The 25,094-nt window shown below is 48.8% G+C and overlaps 1 protein-coding gene across 3 annotated transcripts in view; it reads right to left on the reverse strand.

Annotated features, from left to right (window-relative positions):
* The window catches only part of Nol4l (nucleolar protein 4 like), a 119,893-nt gene that overhangs the window by 43,459 nt on the left and 51,340 nt on the right, over positions 1 to 25,094 (reverse strand). For all 3 annotated transcript variants that reach the window (XM_076930016.1, XM_034495149.2, XM_076930017.1), the window contains exon 4: positions 18,115 to 18,224. In XM_076930016.1, the coding sequence (XP_076786131.1) occupies positions 18,115 to 18,224 (110 nt within the window). The remainder of the gene's footprint in view (positions 1 to 18,114; positions 18,225 to 25,094) is intronic.

Raw genomic sequence — 25,094 nt, forward strand, 5'->3', positions numbered from 1 at the left:
GTGCACTCTGGTCACGTCACATTCCTACTCTGAAACCTCCTATAGCTCCCATCCCGTTCTGTTCAAGGCCTTGCGCAGCCCTTGGCCTAATCTTCAGGTCATTTCTGGGAACTTGGTGTCCTCATCCATGAGCAACCCTCCATGCCTCTGTTCTTGCGTGTTTTCAAGTATGTGCTCCTTCCACAAACATGTACAGAGCCCCTAGCCTGTGCCAGGTACTGTGGCTAGTACAGTTACCATGGGAGGAAGAGATGTAGAGAGGTCTGTCTCTAGGTATCTGCAGGCCAGCAGGGAGGGAGACAGGCAGATGACCATGTGGCTTTTTTATCAGATGCTGTTCATAGGAGGTGTGTCCTATCTGAGCCTGACAGTCAAGGGGCTGCAGGAAAGGAAGTGGCATGTCCAGGAGGCCTCTGCTGAGGTGACATGTAAACTGAGCTGACAGATACACAGAGTGGGGAGGGGTTGCTAGGTAGAGAGATGCTGACAGTCAACAAAGCCCTGCCCACTGTTCCCAAGCCTGGCCCCTGCTGAACTCAAGAGTGCCAAGGTGACTGACAGCCTGTCTAGAGGCAGGTTCCTGTCAGTGTTGTCATGATGTGGAACTGACAGTTTTCTGCATTGTGCCTCTTCTCTCCTATCAGACTGCAAACTTAGGGACTGAGGCAGGCCCTTTGACAGCAGAGTCCTCACTCACCTCATGCCACACAGCATCAGGGCCTACCAGGGCCTTGTTCAGGCACCAGGGCCCTCAGTCCAGCGGCAGAGCTTGGCTTAGAGCTGAACGCAGACCTTATGGCTGGGATTCTGATAGAGTGGGTGGAGTGCCCAGGTGTCTCCCTCCTCTCAAGGCTCCTTGAGAAAGGCTCCACCATGAGGTCAAGGCCACCCTCTTTACACAGACCTTGCACTTTGGTGAGTTGTATGGACAGATAACCCTAGCTGGGCATGGTGCTGGGCTTTCCCTTGAAGTGCTCAGGAGAAGTAAGGGATACATAGTGAGACCCTGTCTCTAAAACAAAACAAAGTCAATACTACCCTAGAGTGCTTCTAGCAGGGCCATTCCTAGTAGTCCCCATCAGAAAGCTGACAGACTTCTGTCACCACAGCCAGGAAGGAGAATGATAGAAGCCTAGTGAAAGGGACAACTTCTGATGGTGTCCATGATCATGCTCACAAGCCAGAGCACATGCCTCAGCTGCAAAAGCCAACTGTGCTACTAAAAGTCAGGCTAGTGGTCACCTTTACTTATGGCAGTGACTAGGAGGGACACAAGAGTCTCTGTACTATAGACAACGTTATTCCTTGGTCTGGATATTGCTTATAGGAGGTGGCAAGTGTATAAAACCGTGTGTTGTTTACTCTATACTCATTTGCATATGGGTTCTTATGGACAATGAGCATCCGTTGAAAACTTGAAAAAGGCAATAAGCCAAGCAAGCTACCATGTTGAGCACCTTGGAACCAATCCCTGCATGCCACATGCACAGGAAAGCTGGAGACTCTGGGAGACTAGGCAACTAATGCCATCCAGCAGTGAAGAAGCTAGCTGATGGGCAGAGGCTGTGAGGTAAAAACAGTCATAGAGCTGGAAGCAAGGGGCATTTTGGGGTTTGAACCAAGGTCTGGGTCTCTAGGATGCATGGCATGCCCTACTAAAGTAGGAGTCCTGAACCAAGATGTCTGTGGGATGCTGAGTGAAGACTAGTGACAAAGGTATGAGCTGCCAGCCACCGATGACAGTCAGTGCAACAAAATCAAGCCCCCTGCTGTGTGGCCCATGGTAGGTTCAGGGACCATGCTAGATCAGCAGACCTGGGCCTGTCTGGTGAAACCGAGGGCACTGGAGCCCTGATGACCTCACCTACCCTGATGACTCTTTTCCATCCTCTGCTTCACCCCTGCTTCGGGAACAGCAGTTAGGATGGGTATTCATGACATGACATCATGCAGGTTACTTACTGCTCTGAAATGGAATCTTAGTTTTCCTGTACTAAGCAACTGACTCCTGGTGTTCCTGCTTTTTCCTTGTGTCTTGCCACCCCATTTCCTTTCCCTCTTCTCTCCTGCCCCAACCAGAACCATCTTACCATCCAAAGGCAATCCAAGTTCAGAGGACGGCATTGAAGCCCTGGCAGGTCCTACTGCAGAATACAGCTTACCTCAGACCTGTACTTCTTCCCCAGTTATATAGGATAAAAGTCTCTCTTGCAGCCTCCCCTCTGCCTAGAGAAACAGCAACATATCTAGAGTTTGTCCTAAAGAGGCAGAACATGACTTGGCAGGCTTCTGGGGAAGCTTCTGTTTTGCTGAACCAGCCTTGCACCACCTGTCCACCTCTCACTTTGGATGCATAGTATGGTCAAAGCATAGGGAGGGGTTGAGCAGCACTGAGCAACAACACCAACTGGACTGCAGACTTTACAGCAGGACGTGTGGCCCTCTCACTTCGGGAATGAAGGAACCTCACACTTTGCTACACAGGCTGTTAGAATTCCCAACAAAGATACTGAGATACAGGGCTCCTGTCTGGGGAGGGACCAGACAGCCAGGAAGGCAGTTCCATGTCCCTTCTCTACAGAGTGTGGACTCCTACAAGATAGTATTCAGGGCCAGGCACCACTGGCTTGTCTTGTAGTGTGGGGTTGGGGAGACAAGTGTATAGTCCCTTGACTTGCAGATACGGTGACAAGGACAACAGCAAGCCTTCTCAGCTTCTCAGCAAGGTTCTAGCCCTGGAACAAGGCTGTGAGAGCCACAGCCACTGTGTTCAGCACCTGCATTTCGGTGCCTTAACAGGAAGGTCTTACACTCATAGTCATTTTAAATGACTTCAGGCTGGTGAAATCTGTGGGGTTGGTTACTTGTGCTCTTGGGGTGGGGGTGGGGGTTGTGATGACTGCATCCTTAAGGCTCTCCAGGTCCTGTTATTAGGGAACAGCCAGGAGTGTGGGAAAAATGGTGGAGTTGAGGGTTGGGGTGGGCTCTAGACCTTGCTTAGACTTGACATTCCTGTCTGATGCCAGCCAGAAATGCCCTGACCCCCTTCCCCTGTTTCCCTTGTAAAAAGGACTCCACAGTAAAAACTAGGCTCTGCTAGGTGCTGGGGCCCAGCCCAGCACTGCTGTTGGTACTGGAACAGGGAAGCTGCTGCCACAGATGGGAAAGCGAGGCAGCCATGCTCAGAACTGGGGCTACCTGATTAATCTCACTTGCTTTCATCAAGTCAAGTCCTGCTCTGCTCTGGTGGCAGGAAGTGGCACATGGTAAACTTTGCACTCAGGTGGTAAGCCCTTTGAGAAGTTGCCTTTGCAGGTTGTTCCTCTGCTCCTGGCTCCCTCCATCCTACCCTCACTTCCACAGTCCTATCGGACCCAGGGCCTTTGTACCTGCTGTCTCTGCAGGAAAGACCAGAGGGCTGGCTGGTTCTCATCAATCAGGACTTGGCTCACCTCGTCAGAGTTTTCTTTCTCAGAAGCATATAGTCTTATCCATTTGAACTCTGTGCCCGAAAACATCTCTCTTTTTCCTGTTTTTTGTTTGTTTGTTTGTTTGGTTGGTTGGTTGGTTTTAGTTTTGTTTTGTTTTTTTTTCTTGGTTTTTCTTCTCTTGTTTTTATCATCTCCAAAGCCTGTGTGTACCCAGGATGTTCATATAGGTTTTCTATGTCCCTCACTGCCAGATTCCTGGGGCCAGCAGCTCCCAGAACTTATTACAACAAATGACTTCTGAGTTAATCAAGAAAGAGATATCCTCAGAAGTACATACAACAGCAGGGTGTGTGTGTGTGTGTGTGTGTGTGTGTGTTTTTGAGGGCTTCTCTCTCCATCTGAATAGGGATGGCAGAGCTACCAGCCTGCCAAGGGTCTACACTGGTTCCTCTTCATTAAACAAAGCAGCCAGCACAAATCCAACCTCAAAAGAGAGTGAGCCTGTTAATGAGGTAAACACAGTTACAGACCAGGAAAAAGCCTGGCCAGGGCTTCTCCAGGTCCACACACAGCCATTATCTCTAATTGATCTCCAGACATCAGCTGCTGAGGTGGCTGAAACCTCCTGCATCCTCAAGGTCTGGTTACAAAGCCCTAGGCTGCTACTCGTGGCACGGAGACAGCCTTGTGAGTTCTCTTTGCTAGGGGACAGGTCTGTCTGGCCCCACATAGAAAGGACCTGCTGCCTCACAGGACTGTGTTCAGTGACTGCATTTAGACTCCTTAACAGGAAGGTCTTGCCTTCAAGAAAAGTTGACAAAAGCCAGTGAGGCCTGAAAAGCCCTCATGCCCCAAATATCTTACTAGTAGTGGAAGGGAAAGATACCCCACCAAAACTGGGGTGAAGACTTTACTTCCACCAGGACAAGGGCACAAAACAGTGTTTTTTAAAGTAAATCTCAGGCCCAAGGCACAAGATTACAAATTCCCACTGGGTCTCAGTGGTAGGTCACAAGGTCGACTTTCAGTTCAGTGACCATCTGGACCATTTGAGCTGCTCCTTCCTGGCCCAGCCCAGGAAAGACGCCTCCTTTCCTGCCCGGGCACTTTTATCCTAGGAACAGAGCTGGGCTGAGCTACCAGACTGCCTTACAGGCCAGTTCACAGCAGAGCTCTGGGAGGACAGAGCTTCCCTTCGTTCACGGGTCCCAGCTAGCAGTTCCTGGCCTCCTTCCTGGCTTCCTCACAGACACAGACACAGATGAGCTGTTCATAAGCTAGGCCCACACTCAGGATTGCTGTTCATGGTCCACACAGTCATGGTGCCTGTGCTAGCAAATTACATGCAATGCAGACATTTTTCCTGGTTAATGAAGTTAAAACGGCCTCCTTGGAATCCTCACAGCCTGGACAGACAGGGACTTGAGAAGCTGCCAGAGACAGCAGCCCTTTTGGGCCCAGGATGTCCAGCCCATGGAAGAAAAGGGATGTGGTTGTTTTCTATTTCTTTCCCACATAGCTTCAGGAGCACTGCAGGGGAGAAGGGGCCAGGCCTCCCTGAACCTAAGCTGTCCCAGTACAAGCACATTCATTTTCTTAGGGGATTTGGAAGTCATAACAAATGTCTAAAAAACATACGTAAATATTCCATAGTATATTAATCAGGAAAATGATAACTCTCAACCAAACATATTCAACAGTGAGCTTCCCACCCTTCCCTCTGCCTTGCTCTGAGAAGCCACTTCCTCTTAAGGTCGAGAATGCCAATAGGGCTGCTGGACAGGCGACTCAGTGGGTAAGAGTGTTTTCTGTTCCTACAGAGGACCTAAATTCAGTTCCCAGCACATGACCATGCACAACCATCTGTAATTCCAGCTCTGGGGGATCCAATACCCTCTTCTGGTGCTGAAGGCCCTGCACATACATGGTACATATACATACAGGCAGGCAAACACTCACACACATAAAATAGACAAGTCTTTTAAAAAACAAAAGAAAAGGGCTGGAGAGATGGCTCAGCGGTCAAGAGCACTGACTGCTCTCCCAGAGGTCCTGAGTTCAATTCCCAGCAACCACATGGTGGCTCACAACCATCTGTAATGAGATTTGATGCCCTCTTCTGGTGTGTCTGAAGAAGGCTACAATGTATTCATATAAATAAAATAAATATATCTTAAAAAAAAAAAAAAAAGAAAGAAAGAAAAACGCCAGCTGTGCCAAACCCATCCTCAGGATGGTGGGAGCACTAGCTGGTGGGAGCACTCACTGATGGGAGCACTAGCTGATGGGAGCATTAGCTGGCCTGTTTGCAGCCCCCAGACTCCAGCAGGTTGTTAAGTGAACCTGCTTGTTCACTTACAGGCCAGTTCACAGCAGAGCTTTGAGAAGAGAGAACATTCCTTCATTTATGGGGCCCAGCTAGCAACTCCTGGCCTCCATCCTGGCTGCCCCACAGACACAGATGAGCCATGCACAAGCTAGGCCCACACTCAGGACTGCTGGCCAAATGTATCGCTTAGTTGTCATGTGATCAAGTCAAGTGGGCCTCCAATCAACAAGGAGAAAATATACTAAAAAAGCATTCTCTTCCTACAAATCACTCTTTTTAAATTTTGAAAAGGGAAGGAAACAAGAAGAGTGTCGATTCCTATGAGAATTATAAAGCCTTAGTACTTACCATAGTTTAGATCAGGAAGAGGCAAAGGCCAGTGGACTGAACACAAATAAAATCTGGCTGGACAAAAATCTGGTAATGTATAAAGGTGGTCTTAAGGCTCTAGGGAAAACAAGTTCCTCCTCCTCCTCCTCCTCTTCTTCTTCTTCTTCTTCTTCTTCTTCTTCTTCTTCTTCTTCTTCTTCTTCTTCTTCCTCTTCCTCTTCCTCTTCCTCTCCTTCTTCCTCCTCCTTTTCCTCCTCCTCCTCCTTATCATCATCATTTTGTGTACTGGGGATGGAACCCAGGGGCTCATATGTGCTAAGCAAATGTTCTATAACATTATAACATTCTATAAGCCCTCAGCCCCTAAACAGGTTATTTAAATCAAGATGCTGAGACAAAAGGGTTAAGGGGGGTTATATATCACAGTATATTAGGGTAAGTATATTAGGTTATATATCACAGTATATTAGGGTAAGCTCTAAATGGACAAAGATCTAATATTAAAAATGAAAACAAGGGCCTGCTATATCGCTTGGTGGTAAGGCATCTGCTGCCAAGTCTGATGACCTGGGTTCAATCCTAGAACCCACCATGGAAGGAGATAACTGACAGGTCCCAAAGGCTGCCACATGGTCTCCACACACACTGTTGTGTAAATACACTTGCACACATATGCACATATAAAATAAATAGTAAATAAATAAATAAATAAATAGTAATAAAAACTGTAAGTGAAAATTAAAACATGTTTGTCCCTGTCCACCGAGGGGGTCTAAAAGAGAGGACAGACACTCTATCAGAAAGCAAACTTAATATCTCAAATTTATTTTTAGTATGACTCTCCAAGAAGAGGAAGCAGCCTCCCTGGAAAAAAATGGCTGGTTCTGGAGCTGGGGCAGGAAAGATGAGATGAGTTGGTGTGTTGTTGTCCCAGGGAGTCGTGACAAACCAAAAATCAAGCCAGAGTCCAAACCAAACCAACCAAAGAAAGTAGACCCAGACGGGAACACATGGAAAGGCTGCAGGAGCCAACAGGAAGTGTTCCCTGTGGCCCAAACTGAAAAGAAGTAGACTAATAAAATGGAGGAGCACTGTGTGCAGAGTAAGAAGTAAGTGACTTGGTGGGCACACAGAGAGAGACAAGGGAAGGATAGAAAAGCACACTGATGGGAAGCCATGGCTCATGAAGCCCTTTCATTATCTGTCCTCAAGGACAGGACAACCTTAGAAAAGAGACTGGGTAAATGCTGCTTCAGCCAGGTGTGATCAAGGCCAACATCACATAAATCATGTTGACAGTCAGAAGCTGTCTATGATGTGATAAGAGCCTCACACTGTGTCTGTGTTCTTCCTTGGAATGACCATAAACATTAGCGTTTATATTGAGAAAGACAGCAGAGAAAATCCAAAATCCCACAAAGCACATGACCAGCACTCATCACAACTGTCAAGGTCATCACAACCTAGGAAAATCCAGAATAGTGCCACAGCCCAGGGGAGTCCTAAAACACAGGACAGCTCAATGTAATAATGTATCCTGGATGGAAGCAGGTGGTAAGGACTCACAGTCCTCAGATAACCACTGACTTCAGTTAAGGCATGGCCACTGTAACATATTGCTAACAGGTGAAACTGCTAGTGAGTGAAAGAGAACCTGCAAATCCTCTCATTTCAATTTTTCTGTAAATCTAAAACTCTTCTCAAGCATAATCTATCACAAGAGTGAGAACACAGAAGTACTTACTCAAAAGGAATGCAGGGCTGGTGTAGTCAACTTTTTTGAGACTCAAATGTAGACGAGAAGGGAGGGAGAAGGCGGAAGGAAGGAAAGAGGAAGAAAAATGGAAGGAAAAAGAAAGAAAAAAAAAGAAAACAAATCTGAGCCCATTAAAAAAAAAAAAAAAAAAAAAAAAAAAAAGCCGGGCGGTGGTGGCACACGCCTTTAATCCCAGCACTTGGGAGGCAGAGGCAGGCGGATTTCTGAGTTCGAGGCCAGCCTGGTCTACAGAGTGAGTTCCAGGACAGCCAGGACTACACAGAGAAACCCTGTCTCAAAAAAAAAAAAAAAAAAAAAGACAAATGCAATCAGCACTGGAAAAAGCAAATGATACAAGGCCAAAGATGAGGGAAAGACACAGTGTCCAACTCTGGGGAGATCCAAGGAAAGCAAATGCAGTTATGGCATACTAACTGGGTCAGCTACAAATACCATGTGCACAGTAATGATATAAACAACGAATAGTGACTCATGTGAACCGAGAGACACAGGTGCACAGAGGAGGAATTCATGACTGTGCTTACCAGAGAGTATAAGGGTTTCAACCTTACTCACACAGTAAGAAATTCTTAAGAATGACAAGAAAAGCCCAAAGTCAAAAACAACAACAAACAAACAAACAAACAATCAAGTGCTAGCAATATAAACCTGTTATTTAGAAACAGCAGAAAATAGAGAAGACTGGGGCATAGGAAAAGAAAAGGGGCCATCTACACTGAGAACAGATACTGAAGTGAGCAGCCAGGGCAGGAGCCACTGCTTTCTATGTGATTAAAAAAAAAATATTCCTCTTGATAAAAATAAAAATGAATACAAATAAATAAAAACAAAGAAAAGATAAAAGGCCTCTAGAGAGGGGGAGGGCACTTCTGAGGGCAAGCTGCCCTGGGGTCACAGGCAGACCCTGTCAGCACATCCCCCATAGTGGAAATGTTCCAAGGACCACACTTGCCTGGAGAAATCCAGGCAGCAGCCTCGGCCAAGGACAGTATTTCAGTTGCTTTTTGTCTTTCTTGCTGCAGCTCAACCCCTCCTCCAGAGCCAGAGATTTACAGAGGCGGGAGATTCTATCAAAAATGTGGCTACTGGAGTTCTGGGCCTCACAAGGCAGCAAGAAAAGCCTCTGGACTTCATTACATGACAGAGGGCAAGGGGGTGATCTCAGAAGCCACAGAGGTCTCTTTCTAGGAGACCAGAGGTGGGGCCAGCAGGGACAGCAAGTCTAGGGGTGAAGGGCATGCCCCCCACCCTGGCACAGATGAGCCCAGGGAAGAGGCTGAGAGTTTCAGAGAGAATATCTTGTGTATTGTATGGAAGCATCACCTGTCGACTAAAAAATCTATACCCTATAGGGAAGGGTAGAATAGAAGTTGGGACATCCGGGAGGCAGAAAGAATTCTGGGATAGAACTAGGCACAGAAAGACTCATCCAGGAATATGTGAGGATCCAGTTACACAGTACCTAAGCATAGGTGACCAGCCATGCGGCACAGTGTAGGCTAGAGTAAATGATTTCAGTTTGTCCTAGTCAGAGAAGAACCTAGTTACATGGCCAAGGTATCTGTAAATATATTTGAGTTCGAGTCTTATTTCTGAAAACATGGGGCTGGGAGGAAGAGCCAGGCCTAACTTTTACAGAGAACGGCCTGGCCAAGGCACCACACTGTCATGGATGCTACGAGGTCCATCTATACTGCTCGGATGCAGACACTGGCGTTTTTAAGACATTGGCAAATAAAAACCAAATGTGGTCAGAGACTAAAGAAGGCAAAGCCAGACTGAGTGCCATAGCACAGAGATACTGCCTCACAGCTTTCTGGCCTCCCCACCCAAGGGCCTGCAAAGGAGAAGGCTCTGCTCATCCCCGGGAAGGCTGCCTTTCAGCACTGGCACATGGCACCTTCCAACCATTAGTGTTTGCTGAGCATAACAGCAACACCCACACTTGCTCTCGTTCTCATTTCCTTTCTGTACCATTAATAAATACATCATGTAAACACCAAGTGGCTGGATTTTTCTATCTTAAAAAAGGCTCATCTGAGCCTTCTTGCCTCTGTGCTACAAGTTAGTCACTCATACATCTTTTCGTGATTCACTGTGTTCGATCCTGTCCCTGTTAGAGTTGGTGGTGTTTTATGGGGCTACCAAGTCCTCACCCAGGGCCTTGTGGGCACCAGGTGAGCCCTCCCCACAGCTCCAGCTACGCTATGGTCCTCATGCTTTCTAGTGATTGTACCTCTTCTCATTCCTGCATGGACCCACTCTTGGGTAGGCTGAGAAACTTCTGTTTCTTTTATCTTCTCTACTGACTTAAAAGTTCTAATTCTACTCTAGAGACCGCTCCTTAAGGAGACACACCCACACCTCTGAGAGATGGCTTAACCCTTAAAGACACTTGTTCTTGTGGTGGCCTGGGCTCAGTTCCCAGCACCCACATGGAAGCTCACAGCCATCCTTAACTCCAGTTTTAGATCTGACATCTTCATCTGGTCTTCATGGGTACTGCATACACGTGTGGTACACAGCCATACATGCAGGCAGGCACTCATGCACATAAATACATCTTAATAAAAGACCCCCCCAAGTTCACACACAGTGAACTTTCCCATTCTGTTAATCCTCCCATGTGGCCTGACTTGTGGAGACAAAAGGAGAAGTCTTCAGGCTTCTAACCCTCTCTGCCCAGAGCAGCACCTAGGAGCCAGGCACAATTTAACTTACTGTGAACCAGGACCTTTGGGTCTGCCATTTTCTTGGGTTATTCTGATCAAACAGGAGGTTGAAAAAGTTTATAAGGGCTGGAGAGATGGCTCAGTGGTTAAGAGCACTAACTGCTCTTCCAGAGGTTCTGAGTTCACTTTCCAGCAACCACATGGTGGCTCACAACCATCTGTAATGGGATCCAGTGCCTTCTTCTGTTTGAAGATAGTGTTTGAAGACAGTGACAGTGTACTCATATACATAAAATAAATAAATATTAAAAAAATTAAATAAAAATAGAAGCTGTCTCAGGGATTACAGACCTGTGCCACTATACCCAGCTTTGAAAGAAAGAGAGAGAGAGAGAGAGAGAGAGAGAGAGAGAGAGAGAGAGAAAGGCTCAGAGAAAAGAAACACCGTCCTGTGTTAACGCCTTCAAGGGATAATTAAAAAGTGATGTGTTTGTGTGGCTGGAGAGATAGCTAGCTCAGCAGTTAAGAGTGCTTGCTGCTCCTGCAGCAGACCTGGATTTGACTCCTAGCACCTAACTCTAGTTTCTGGGGATCTGATGCCCTCTTGTGGGCACTAGCTATACATGGTGCACATACATGCAGGTGCACATGCACACACCCACACACTCGCGGGCACGCACACGCGCGCGCGCGCACACACACACAGACAGTCTATAAATAAATAAATAAATTTAAATGAGTGATGAGTGACCAGCAGCTCAAATATCCATCCATGGATGGATGGACGGATGAAGGAATACAGAGATTTTCTCAGCCGCCACAGGATGAAGTTCTGACACAGCCTTTGACTTGAAGACATCGATAATAAGCCAAAGCAGCCAGGCAGCACAAGCAAGTCACCCACGTGGGGCTGCAGGAGCCAAAATCACACAAACAGCAGAACAAGGGGTTTTCCCAGAGCTCAAGAGACACTGCATGGCTCCTTTATGAGCACAGGCCTCTGTTAGATGTGATGAAAACACTCTAAATGGGACTGGGAAGATGGCTCAGGCAGTGAAGTGCTTGCCACAGCCCATCCTAAGAAATTGGCTGTGGTGGTGCATGTTTACAACCACAGTAGCAGGGAGGCAGAGACAGGGTGGGTGCACTGGTTAGCCAGCCTAGCTCACTTGGCTAGTTCAGGCCAATGAGAGGCCCTGTCTAAAAAAAGGTGGTAGTGGTATGACATCTGAGGTTATCTGAGGGCCTCTTCCCCTACCCTACCCCGACTCTCACTCCTTCTCCCCTACCCCACACACTACACTACACAGAGAGAGAGAGAGAGAGAGAGAGAGAGAGAGAGAGAGAGACAGAGAGAGAGAGAGACAGAGAGAGACAGAGAGAGACAGAGAGAGACAGAGAGAGACAGAGAGAGAGAGAGAGAGACAGACAGACAGACAGACTTGTGAGAACACACAGTTGTAATGATTATCAATATGATTGATTATGTTGAGGCCACTTAACACACTTACAAATAGTTTAAATGTGACATGTATATGCACAGCCTATGCTCTTCCCTTTTTTGTTAGCTTTGTTCTCCATTTTCTTGGGTTCTTCTGAGCAAAGGACAAGCTGGCCTCAAACTTACTATGTAGCTGGTGATGACCTTGAATGTCAGAGCCTCTTCCTTAGTGCTGACTGCAGGCTCAGGCCACTCTGCCTGGTCACTGTGGCACTGAGGACAGCACAGGGCTTTCCTTGCTGGGAAAGCACTCCATTAGAGTGCAATCTGAGCCACAGCCCAGCTCTTGCGTTAGTTTTTGTTTTCTTTTTAAGTGAATGTGGTGGTTGAGGGGTGTAAGGTGGGGTGGGGGAGACCAGTGATAAGGTCTTGCCTAGCATTTGCGAGTCCCTAGGTTCTATCCCCAGCACTGCAAGTAAGAAATCAATAGCTTTAGAAAGTGCTTCTAATGTGCCCAGCCCAGTGCCTGCTGTGTCTTACATCACTTGGCCCCCTTACAAGTTGGGTAGTGAGATGATTCAGCAGAAAAAGGTAGCCACTGCCAAGTCTGACAGCCCAGTTCAATCCAAGAAGCCACATGGTGGAAGCAGAGAACCATGCTCTCAAAGTGTCCTCTGACCTCCACACTCCTGCTGTGGCACACAATGCTCCCCATATATACACACACAAAATAGACAAAGAAATATAAATAAAAAAAGAGGAGCTAGAGAGAGCTCGGTAGTCAAGACCATGCTCTTGCAAAGAACCCAAGTTCCCAGCTGGTGGCTCACAACCACTTACAACTCCAACTCCAAGGGGTCCCATATCCCTGGCCTCCCAGGCACCAGCACACACATGTACACAGCCATACACAGACACAAAATTTAAAATGTCTTAAAAACTATGAAGAAAGTGTATTCCTTTGACCTTCAAGTAACTGAAGGGCAGAGACGTGGAATGCCTTGTAGGTGGTGTATCTGCTGAAAACCTAAAGCCAGGGTGAGGCGGTGCTTGGTCCTGACTGATCACATTGCCAGCTGTTTGCTCTGCAGGGAAGGAGGGAGAACCATCTCAAGACCCCAAGTGAGTCTACAGATCCCAGGTGAAGAAGACTCAGAATACTCTGGCACAGGTGACTTGGAGGCAAGACAGGACTGAACAGTAGTTCTGACTGCACCATTTCTCAGTGCTGTGACGACAGTAAGCCATTAGCACTGAGGGAGGAGAGGTAGAATGCAGACTGTTTTTCTTCTGGACAGAACATCTGGGGGCCATGGAGCTTCCAGGAGCAGGGAAGGGGCAAGGTGGCCTAGCTTCCACATGTGACTGCCACAGTAAGATCTCGAGCAATCAGGACAGCAGGGACCACTAAGGTACATGGACTTCTTGTGGACAACTACTGCTGCAGTCGCAAGCCAGACATGGTGTCCATGGGTTCCTGCACCCTCACTAGGTTCCTCTTCCTGTTTCCTAATTTCTCTTCTTAAGGCAGCTTTCAGTTTCCAGGCCAAACCCAGCCCTTGACCCTAGTTCAAAGCAGGTTCTCTCTCCTTTCCATCCAAACACCTGTCTAGGCAGGACATGGGTTTCTAATTATTTTAGTTACTGTGGGTTTTAAAAAACATTTTATTTGTTTTACCTATGTGAATACACCGTCACTATCCTCAGAGACACCAGAAGAGGGCATGGGATCCCATTACAGATGGTTGTGAGCCACCATGTGGTTGCTGGGAATTGAACTCAGGACCTCTGGAAAAGCAGTCAGTGCTCTTAATCTCTGAGCCGTCCCTCCAGCCTTAGTGATTATGATCTTAAGCCCTGACCATCAAATGTACAGCATGAGAGTGATATGCAAGTTCTTTGGACAAAGGGTCAACCATATGACACAGCAGACAGAGCAGGCACCCAATCAACAGTCCCTCTGTATGAGGACCCACTAGCACTCACTGCTGAGATTTCCCTGCAGGCCTTGGGTTTCCCTTGTCCCTCACAGAGCTGTGGTACCACACAGGCACAGGCCAGGCCACCTCCTTAGCATCTATACTAGTGCCTAGATCACAGAACAACAAAGGACAGATGAATGGAGGGTTGGATAATATATGTGTGAATATGCAAACGATGGATGACAGAAAACAACTGTACCCACTTCAAGTGATACTTCACTATTCAAAAGGTGAAAACTCATGATAGGGGAATCAGCAGCAGAAACGTGGAAAAAAAGGGAGGTGTGGTATGAGAGGTGAGGGGTGGGGCATGGTATGGAGGTGTGGAGGTGGGAGAGGGTTGAGTTGGGGGGGTTGGTGTGGGAGGTGGGGGTGGGGGTTGGGTGTGGGAGGTGGGGGTGGGGGGACTGGGGTTGGTTGGTGTGGGGGGTTGGTGTGGGAGGCGGGGGTAGGGTGTGGAGGTGGGGGTGGGGGTGGGGGTTTGGGGGTGGTATGGGGGTGTTGGTGTGGGAGGTGGGGGTGGGGGGCTGGAGGGTGGGATGCAAAGCCAGCAAGGTGCTCGTGGAATGGGTAGAAGTGGAAAGGGCTGGGTGGCATTGATGGGATCTTTGTCACTGTCCTCGGGCTTTTGTGCTTTTTGTCTTGTTGGGTTTTTTTCTTTTCTTTTTCTTTCTTTCTTTCCTTTTTTTTTTTTTTTTTTTTAACAGTCTCTGTGATATTTAATTACAAAAGAATGAAATTCAAGAAAAGGCGAGGGGCAGTAAACGGGTGCATTCTGGGCCTTGAACACACTCGAGAGGGGACTTGGAGACTGACAGGTCACTCTGCACGCACAGCCTGCACCCTGTCTGGAATGTAACCTTCTCCTGGAAGGCTCTCAGCTGTCACCACATCTCCATACCCTGCCTCCTCTAAGAAGATAAATTTATCAACTGTACCATCCATGTGGCTTCCATTCTGCATCTCAGGAAGAGTTTGTGAGGAGCAGAATCCTCTTACTTTTTGTTTTTGAGCCCAGGCTGGCTTTGAACCTGAGATCTTTCTGCCTCTACCTTCCAAGTGCCAAGATTAAAGGCCTGGGCCACCTCACCTGGCAGGAAATAAAACCTTTTCTGACACTATACCCCAATGTTTCAGCTCACTGTAGCCTCTCTGATGACAGCTGCTGGAGTCATGCTCTGTGAGGAGGCCCCTGCAGAGAATGTCAGTTAACCCAGACTGTCTTGTGAACTGAGGAAACTAACAATATTTGCTGCACTGAATTGGACCTCAGGAAGAATCTCTGTCCTTTGTGTGACTATTACCACTAGAGTTTTCTTCTCTGTGTCTCTCTCTGTCGGGCTCGGTCTCTCTCTCTCTCTCTCTCTCTCTCTGTGTGTGTGTGTGTGTGTGTGTGTGTGTGTGTGTTTGGGGGTGGGCTTGCCAGGTGCCAGGTTTCCATATTTCCTAGTATCTATATAGAGAAGGACTGAGTTCCCCACATATTAACTTGATCAAACACTGGCCAGCTGCAAGAAAACCCCACCCACTCTCACTGTCTGATCAGAACAAGGTGGGGATGCACATGCTGCAATATGCCCTGCCTCCCTGTTGTCTCCTGGAGTGCAATGTTGGAAATCCCCAAAGGGTATGATTGAGCTGTTGCTCCTCCCAAGTCTGTGATTACACTGACATTATCTATTCTGCCCCCAGTTCCTGGAGACTGTTTTTGCTTTCCTCATAGCGCATGCTAACAGCTTGCAAATACTATGGGTGCCAGTTGTTGGCCTCTGTGGTCAGAGCAAGGGTCTTGGGGTGGGATGGGACAGGCAGATCTCAGGCCACGAAGTCCACCTGTCTTAAGAAGCATGCTGTCTGCCTTCACTGCATGAAAGCAGGCTACCAATGCAAGGATGTGTATTTTTAGTTTCAACTCAAGCAGGAGCATCAACGCTGGTCCTTGGCCCCTTTGCTGCTGTAGATAAACAACCAGCAGCTGCAGCAGTGATTGCTTGTTTTCCTTTGTGCCAGTCGTAAAGCAGGGACAATGGAGACTAGAGACCTTGAAGCTCCTTACTGACCACAGGGGACTGGAGATTGACAGGTGGGAGGCCCAAGGCAAGGTGAGACATTTCAATTGCTTCACATGCCAGTGCCTAAGTAGGGTTTGCCCTTTTATCCCCTGCCCCACAGACAGGAAAGCTGGCTACTCTGAGTCTCCCCACTCCCAGACCCAGCTGCAGGTAGACTGACTCCCTGATCATGTGGAGACAATGATTCCTGCTGTCTTGTTTCGGAGTAGCCTCAGCCTGGCCAGGACAATCAGTCCATGAGCTCTGCTTCCCTGGATACTTGCCCAACGCTCCTGTGAGTGGCTGAGAGTTGACCCTTCTTTCTCCCACATTCTGTCCCAGTGTGTAGCCTCTGTAAAGAGTCTTGCAGAGGCTCTATCCTTCCCTGACCACAGGGCCTTTGCATAGGTTTCCCTCTATGGCTTGGAAATCTTTTTTTTTTTTTTTTTCATATCTAGCATAAACAGTGGCATTCTTTCCTGTGGCAAGAAGCCTTCCCTGCCTGCCACAGACCCTCCAATGGATACCAAGTATCCATATATCACATATCCTGGAGGACAACACCCCCCAACAGTACCACTGTGCCCAACTGTCACTTCCTCCATGGCTACAGCTACTTGCTAGGCACAGGGTCTGTCTAGATCACAGGTGAGACACCCCAGGAAAGTTACCATTTGCTTGGCACTAGAGCCCGGCTCACAGAAAAAGCCCCACCTTTGTCAATCCCTCTCACCACCACCACCTTCTACCAATGCAAGGGAAACTACAGTTAAGATTTTAAAAGCAAACAAAACCTGACAGGATTCACAAAGGAGAGGCCACATCTGCATACCACACTGACCACGCTGGCCCAGCAATGACCCAGATCCAGCTGCCTGTCCCAGGAGAGAAAAGGCCATGTGGCACTGCTCTCAGCTGTCTGTGTGGTTTATGTGTGAAGTGACGCTGTGAGATAGTTATAGGAGAACAAAGGCCATGACTCCTCAGTAGTTATCAGACATCTGCATGGAGAGACTGAAATGTCCTAAGTACTGACAATAACACTCCGAGACTGCTGCCCCACAGCAGAAACAATGTGGTGCCCCAGCCCCCCACCCCAGCACACTGCCTTCAACAACAACCATCCTAGGACAGTTACTGTTGGGTGAGAGGGGAAACACAGCCGTAAGAGGTGGCCTTCCAAAAAAAAGCTGGCTTCCTTCCTTTAGCCTCAAGAAACAGGATTGGGTGGGGGTGGGGACAGCTCTGCAGTTCAAGCCAAACAGCCTGAATGCTCAAAGTGGATAGCACAGGCCCAGCTGCTGCACAGACTCACCCCGACACATCCAAGCCCAGCCACAAGCCCTCCCCCAGCCCCCACATGTTCACACTGTCAAGGAGGCTTTTGGTGCAAGACAGCATAAACCCAGAGTTCTGACCTGGATTCCGTGCAGAAACAAGTGCCCCTTCCCTTAGTTAAGCCTTGGGGACTTGAAGCAAGCAGAGGTGGGGGCACTTGAGATGAAGTGAGGAAGGAGTGCCCTGGTTTTGGTTTCAGCAGAGAGAGAGGACAGAGCTCACCCAGATTTTCTTTGAAAGACAAGCTATTTGCTTTGTAGGAGGTCAGCAAGTGGAATGTGTGTGGAGACACAGCCGAGTGGGGAGTTTTTAGAGCTTGTTTTCATGGTGCCTGACAGCCCTTGGCAAACCTCACCTGGGAGTCTTGGTCAACCAGGGATCCCCAAGGCCTTATCTAGCCTGGGCTAACCTCCAAGGCCCATCTTCCTGGCCTGTCTAGGACCCAAGAAGGACAGAGGCCACCGGCAAGCAGCCAGCGGTGTAACGGAGGAGAGAGCCTGCAAGTCAAGGTCTGTGGCTCTGGAGCAGCTCTCCCTAGCAGGTCCTTGGGGACAGCCTGGCAAGGCTGAATTTCCAAAGATACGCCCAGGGAGAGCATGTTCCCACCTTCTCTGCTGGCTTTGGGGCCAGATGACCACAGAAGAGTCTTTTTTATTTGCTCCTGTTTATATGGGCTGCTATGGACCCCAAGTCCTGGAAGGTCTTAGCCACAACCAGGCAAGGTCAGCCTCCTGGTCTCTGAGGGAGAGAGCAGGCACCTTACCTGCTCCTGAGAGTTCATCACTCGCAGCTTCATCTGCTTCAAGTAGGTGGAGGTGAGGGGCATGTTGTAGTCAATAATGCCAGACACCAGAGGGGATGGAGGTTCATTCTCTGCAGGAAAAACAGAAGGAAACCCCTTTCAGTCTGTGCCTAGAGTGGGAGTGGGATGGGGTGCCTCCGTGAAGGAGAGGGCTAGCGGCCACTCACTGGTCACTGGTCACCTGTGTGCTCTGCAGCAGTGTTGAAAATGCTTGCCAGTTAGGTGTCAGTTTTAAAAAACAAAACTGAGACTTGGCTATTTCAAAAGAAATGAAAGGTCTGTCACACGAGCTCCTGTGACAGCCATGTGGCCCTGGAGCAGCCCCTTCTTACAGGCAGGACATGTGTGTGCCAGGGCACAGCTTTGCTCACTCAGGGCACCTGCCAGGACCTTGAAGGCATTAAGTTTCCAACTCTGGCCAGAGTCAGCTCTTCCCGGTAAACACCTGCCTCTGCCTGTCCCACTCCAGCCTCAGCTCCACAGTGTCCCCCCACCAGAGCACTCTCCAGGACCAGATGGCTCACAGATCTGAGCCAGGCTCCCAGTACCCACCACCCTCCCAAATACTGGTGCTTCCATAATTGCATGCAGAGGAGGATTTTTCCTCCTGCTTATTGCTCTGCTGTCCTGAGGATCAAAGCTATGTGTGTTCTTTTTGTAGAAAATCTGCAGTGTGCAGAAAGATGTGAAGAAGAAAATTTAAAAGCGTAATTGCACCAAGCAGTCTGGCATATGCTTCTGTTTATTTTTCCTTGTGACTTTTCTTTGCATACTTGATATCATAATGTACACAGAGAATTATAGTTCGCTTTTCTCTCAAAAATGTATTTATTTTAATTAAGTTATTTGAGACAGGGTGTTGCTTTGTATATAGCCCAGGCTGACCTTGAACTCACAATCTTCCTGCCTCAGCCTCCTGAGCACAAGTATTTTTTCCCTAAACATTTTGCTATGAGTCTTTTTCCATAATTTGCCTAAGCCATACCCTTATGTTTGGCTGGGTATAGGCTAGTGTAGCTGACACTGCAGGGAGCATCTCTGGTGATAGATACTAGTCTGTATTCCGATCTTCTCCATCACTATTCTAAGAGATGAGATTTATGGGTCAGAAAGTAAAGATGACTCTTGAATCTCTACCCAAGGTGCCAGGATACCATGCTGGCTGCCTTTCTCTGGGCTTCTCCTGTCCACAGAGGCATCAGGATCTACATTTCACCAAAGGGTTAGGATCTTAGTTGGGTAAAATGAGTGCAACTTCCACTGTGCAAAGCCTGCCTACCTCTGTCACCACCACAGCCCAGACACAAGCTGCAGAAGAGGCAGGTGGACAGGGCTAAGGTGCACAGGTGATTTCCTCCACTTACCTCTCTAGACCCAGCACTCAAACCAAAGAGCTCCCCCCCCCCCGCACCCAACGCTGTGCCATGTGACAAGGCCACAGACAGACAGACACTTGTGTGAATGTCTAGAGGAGTCTAAGATGGTTCAGTAAAACATTACTAAAACAGTTCATCTTTGACTTGAGTGAGAGGAGAAAAAGCCTCAGAAACATGGGGTGGGGGGAGGCAAAGTCACCCCAGGAGGGGACCCTCCTATATGGCCAGGGCAGGAACAGGCTGGAAGAGACTGGTCCTAGACCACACTGGGCCCAAGACTTTTGTACGCCCTTTTTTTTTTTTTTTTTTTTTTTTTTTTTTTTTTTTTTTTTTTTTTTTTGTAGTGATACATGTATTTTAATTGATTTGGATAACTTATAGAAACATACACTCCAAGGGCAGCAAACCCTAAAACAGGTGAGAAGGATGAGGCTTACTCTTTTCCTTCTAAAGCTCTTAAGTCTTACTTACACACAAATTATATCTAAAACTATTTGCTGGTCACCTGTGAGTCTGATATAAATCCATACTGATGATTCTGACTCAAAATGATAGCTATGGAATCCATGCCAGCCCACTTAAAAAGCAAAGCAAAACCTGAGTGTAGCATTACTAGTGCCGCCACTGGCCTGCTGCTACTCTCCCCAGATCTCACTTCACACTGACTTCAGATCCCTGACAGCGCACTGAATGTGTGGGAGAGCTGTGCTGGTGGTGGGGAGGGCTGCTCCTAATTGTCTACCTTTTGGGGGGGGGTACAGGGAATCCTGTGCATATGGGACTAGCCTGTAGAAAAATGGAGATGGTTCTTGTTCCCCCTTTTCTTCAATAGACCACCATCAACCTAGACTTGACTTCCTTAGCCCAGGGAGCTTTTAGGCCTCTTTCTACCAAGATTGATTGGGTTGGAGGCCACACAACATGTCAGGTCAATGGTTCCAGGGACACTGAGGTAGGGTTACAGACAGAAGCCATGTTCCTGTCTCCAAATCTGGTGTTTCTGGCTGAGAAGTGTGAATTCACTTTAATTTCCTCAAAGGATGAGGTTATCAGGCATCAAGTTGCTAAACAATATGGAGGCTGCGAAGGGCCACCCATCCTCCAATGGGCCTGGTCATACAGGGGCTCTCTGTATTTGGCTGTCCACACAGGCAAGATACCCTGATATAACTTACATCATATCTGAATGCCAGGGCTGCTTATCAAAAAGCCTTAATAAAGCAGATGACAGTTTGGCTTAGGAGGAAAACCCCAAAAGAACAGTGTCTAGGATGGTGATCTGGAGGCAGAAGGAAAGGGTCTTCCCTGGTCTGTGCTCCCCAGCATCTCTGGAAAGCAGAAGATGCTTCTGGGGCCTCAGAAGAGCCAGGAGTGCTCCAAAAGAATGGGACAAGATGCCTGTGATGCCTGTGATGCCTGTGATGCCTGTGGCAGGAAAGCAGGCAAACAAAGCTGTCAGGCGACACCTGCATTGCTGGTGGGCCTTCAGGGGACACCTGCGCTGCCAGTGGGCCTTGAAACACCTAGTCCCAGAGTGAATATCCTATTGGGGCAGCAGTTCCAAGGTAGGCAGGGCACATGTCCAGTGAGGAAGGGAGCCACAGAGCCGGCATAGGAGGTCAGAACTGGCTCACCATGGTGAGGAGGATGGCAGAAGGGCTAGGGGAAACCCATAAGCTCTGGGTATGGTGAGTTGAACAACATTAGATGCAAAGCCAATGTTGGCCTGTGTGGGGAGGATGCCATGCCATGCCAGGCAAGTTAAGGCAGAGTGTAAACACGAAGAAAGGGATTGCCTGGGTTGTCTGGACAACGTGGTCCTCTGTACCAGCACATGTGGTGGTCATGCCCAGGCCACTGCAAACAGCCTGATGCTACTGCATTGGGCACTGTTACTATGGAGAGAGGAGAGTTAAAGACCCATCATCAACATGGAAGCTAAGTGATGCAGCAGGCTGCTAGGAAGAGAGGAGAGGAGTGCCACCTAACAATGTTTCAACACCTCCTTGCCAAGAAAAATGGAAACCAGCACAAGTGCTCAGTCTGATTCTCTGGGACTTTGGAAAGGATCAACAACGTAGGCTCTGCCTGGGATAAAACAGGCCAGGTCAAGCTCAACCTCCACGGTGGATACCAAAGGCACCTGTCAATCAGCACAGATTCCAAAAGGGAATAACCTTTTCACTCTCCAGGTGCCCATTCTCACAACTTCTTATCTAAACAACTCCTCAGTCCAGAGATTCGAGAAGTTTCCAGATACTGGCTGGGTACTAGAAGACGTCCACATGAGGTGGCAGAGAAGCCATAAGAACAGCCAGCCTTGTGGAGTTCAGACTAGGAAACAAAACAGGGACCCCCAGTCTAGGTTGCAGGAAGGTGGACAGGCAAGTTCCAGAGGTCCTTCATTCAGAATGGGTCTTTTATGTATCTGCCTCTCATCACTCAGATTTACTGCTCACTGCATGGAGAAGACAAAGAGGCTGTGAGACAAGGAGGATGGACGGGGATGGGGTGTATGGAGTCCATTAGAGCCAAGAGGGCTGTGGAGTAGTTCATGAAAGCTTTTCTAAGAGTACAAACGATTTCTCGGGCAAGAAAACTGAGCACTTCCTAAGGTTTCCATACAGACCCACAGACCCAGGAAACAGGTGCAGACAGGACACCACCACACACAAACACTACGCATCTCCCACTGTCACTCAGTGTGTCAACAGGGAGAGGAAAGGCCAGTTGACAAGGCAAATTAGAAGCCAGCAATGGGCAGAAAGTGTCTGGAAAGCACAGGAAGGAGGATCTACACTCTCAGTCTGCCTCAGTGATTCAATCGCTCCAGAGGAAGCACAAGCACAACCTGTGTTTGTTGCCAGCTCACTGTTTGCAACCATGTCACAGAATGCTGTCACAGAGAGGAAGCAGGAATGTGCCCTCAGAGGTTCCTCTGCCCAGGAAGTCAGGGTGGTCTGAGGATCAGTTCCCACTGGAATTGGTAGGAGAGGTGGTGTGGAGGCCCTGGAATCCAAGGACTTCCAGACACTCTGCAGCTTGTTTATTCCTTGTGTGGAGTGGGGAGTTGGGGACTGCTGGGCCTCACACTCTGCTGGGGACAAGCTGCTCACTGGGGCCACTCTGCTTCCTCCTTTTCTTTCCAGCATGAGGCCAGGAAGCAAAGCAGTCTCCCAGCAGCCCCAGAGGAGACTCCATCCTGTCCCCTGTCCCCCTCCTTCCCCACCTTCTTGGGACAGGAATAAGAGGCCACAGGGAAGGGAGGGCTAGCAGGCAGTGGTGCAGCCTGAGGGAGCACGATGGCTAGAGATCTGACCTTGGGATCCTGCCAAGGACAAAGCTGGCAAGGACTTGGGGGCTGATGCCTCAGACCATGGAGCAGGCAGGGAGTTTTCTACTGGCAGTCTAGAAACCAATCTTTCCCTTTTAAATCTAGCATGTGGATGGACCCTGCTATTTTGCTCAGGGTGGAGGTTGGGCACTTCTGACCTTACCTATGTAACCTCTGGCTGAGAGTCCAGAGAGAAGGGGAAGCCATCTGGGCCTGAGCATCATAACCTAACAATGTTCCCAAGATAACCATGCAGTTCCAGGGCCCTGCAGAATGGGCTACTTTTCTGTATCTGCATCACCACAGACCCGAGAGGAAGACATTCCTTTCCTTCCACTCTGCTGAGAAAGTGAGAAAGGCAGTTCTGCTTCTCTCTCTCTCTCTCTCTCTCTCTCTCTCTCTCTCTCTCTCTCTCTCTCGGTGGAAGAGGGAAGTCTGGGTGAGTGATTTCACCCAGCACCTCTTTGGGTCTTGGTTTCCTTGGCTGTATGCCAGGAATGGCAACTCATAGCTAGTATGAGCAGGAGATTCCCAGAGAGGTTCCCTAACCTGCTGTGGGACACACAGCAAGGGACACGGCTGCACACCAGGTTTCCCTGGCCTGGAGCCCACTCTTCTGTGGGTTGTGCTCTGATTTCCTGTAGTCCTTTCTCTGCAGTGGGAAGGTCAGCTGCCTGAGACTGAGGCTAGGCAAGGCACCTGTCCTCTTTCCTGTCAAGATAAGCACCAGGAGAGAGGTTCAAGACAGTCCTCAGGCTAGTTTATATTCTATTCAGTTCTGGGCTGTGAACACCCCCCCCTTCTTTCTTGAGCTGAGGGTGGGAAGGACCCTCCTAAGGTGAAGGCAGCCAGTGGAGAGGAAACACATTGCTGTTGGGCTGCCAGCACTGAACTCCACAGCCTGAGGACCTGCAGCCTTTGGGGAGGAACACTCTCCTCACAGCAGGAGACAGCAGGAGAGCTGGGAGACTACAGCCCCAGAGCAGCCTTGCCTCCCTTCCTTCAGGCAGCAGTTTTGTTGTGCCTGACTCCTCCAGTTGCTACGGAAACAATTAGGGCAGAAACAAGAGGGGAGCCCCATACTTAGGTGGGCAGGATCCAGGCAGCCAGCACCAGGGTCCAGACCTATAGTTTGGGGCATGAGCAGAGAAAAGGCCCCCAGGCCTATTTGCAGGCCAAGGATTATCTTGGCCCTGGGGCCAGGCCACGAGTAACAGAGTGACAAGCATCCCATAGGGTCACTTTCCCATATTAGAGCCTGGGTCAAGCTCAGGGATGACCTCTCAAGCCTCATCAGTCCTCAGAGTAGGGACCCTTACTAACCCCATGCATGGAGCTGAGACTCACATTCATACAGCCTGGCCTAAGAGCCTGAACAATAGAACCAGCATTACTGGGCTCTGGACCCTCATACCTTGGAAGCTGTTTTATATACCTGCTAGGCAGCAACTGCTTAGTGGCTCCCAGGCAGCAAAGCCTCTAGATTTGGTGTATCAGCTGGTGTCATAAGCTGCTCAGGTACTTGTTGCCTGTGTCCCTGTCATCGGGCTATCACAGCATGGTCCACTTGTTCTCCCCAGGTGGGTGACTGCCCTAAGAGGTCTACCTGGATAAGTGGCTTCCTGTCCACTCCTACTTTGTTCTCAAGGTCGGACAACTGCCCCCTACCCCTTTTGTCCTGTTGACCGTGGCTCATAATTTGCAGGCCTAAAGCCAGGAGAGGCACGGTATGTCATGGGAAGGCCCAGAACCTTTATCAGTGTAGCCCCCAAGCCACAACACACTAAGCCACCCATGATAACTATGGTCAAATGTGCTGGCCTGTGTTACAGTCAAAGCCAGCTGCAGGCAGACAAACAGATGGGCTGTGTAGGGAGATTTTGGAGGGGGACCCTTGATGGTTTCACTGGGCTGAACAGAGCAAGGGGCAGCTTCAGCTAATCACAAGTGGTCTGTCCATCTTCAGTTCTAATCAGTCCTCACTGATCTGATTGGAGGTCACATGGTTGTGCATGGGGGGGGGGGACATGCCTTGTGGGGTGTGTGTCTATCTTCAGAGACTCAGATCTGTGCATACATGAGTAGACAAACAGCCCCAGGGACAAGGTCAAGTGCCTAGGATGGCAGAACCCAGAGACCAGGAAGGTTAGCCATTCCTAACTAGAAATTAGGCGGGAGGAGAGAGGTTAGCCTAAGCCTTGAAGGGCAAGATGTATGGGTTGTTGGCTTTT

The sequence above is a fragment of the Arvicanthis niloticus genome, chromosome 2 (assembly GCF_011762505.2).
Source record: "Arvicanthis niloticus isolate mArvNil1 chromosome 2, mArvNil1.pat.X, whole genome shotgun sequence".
Classification (NCBI taxonomy): Eukaryota; Metazoa; Chordata; class Mammalia; order Rodentia; family Muridae; genus Arvicanthis; species Arvicanthis niloticus.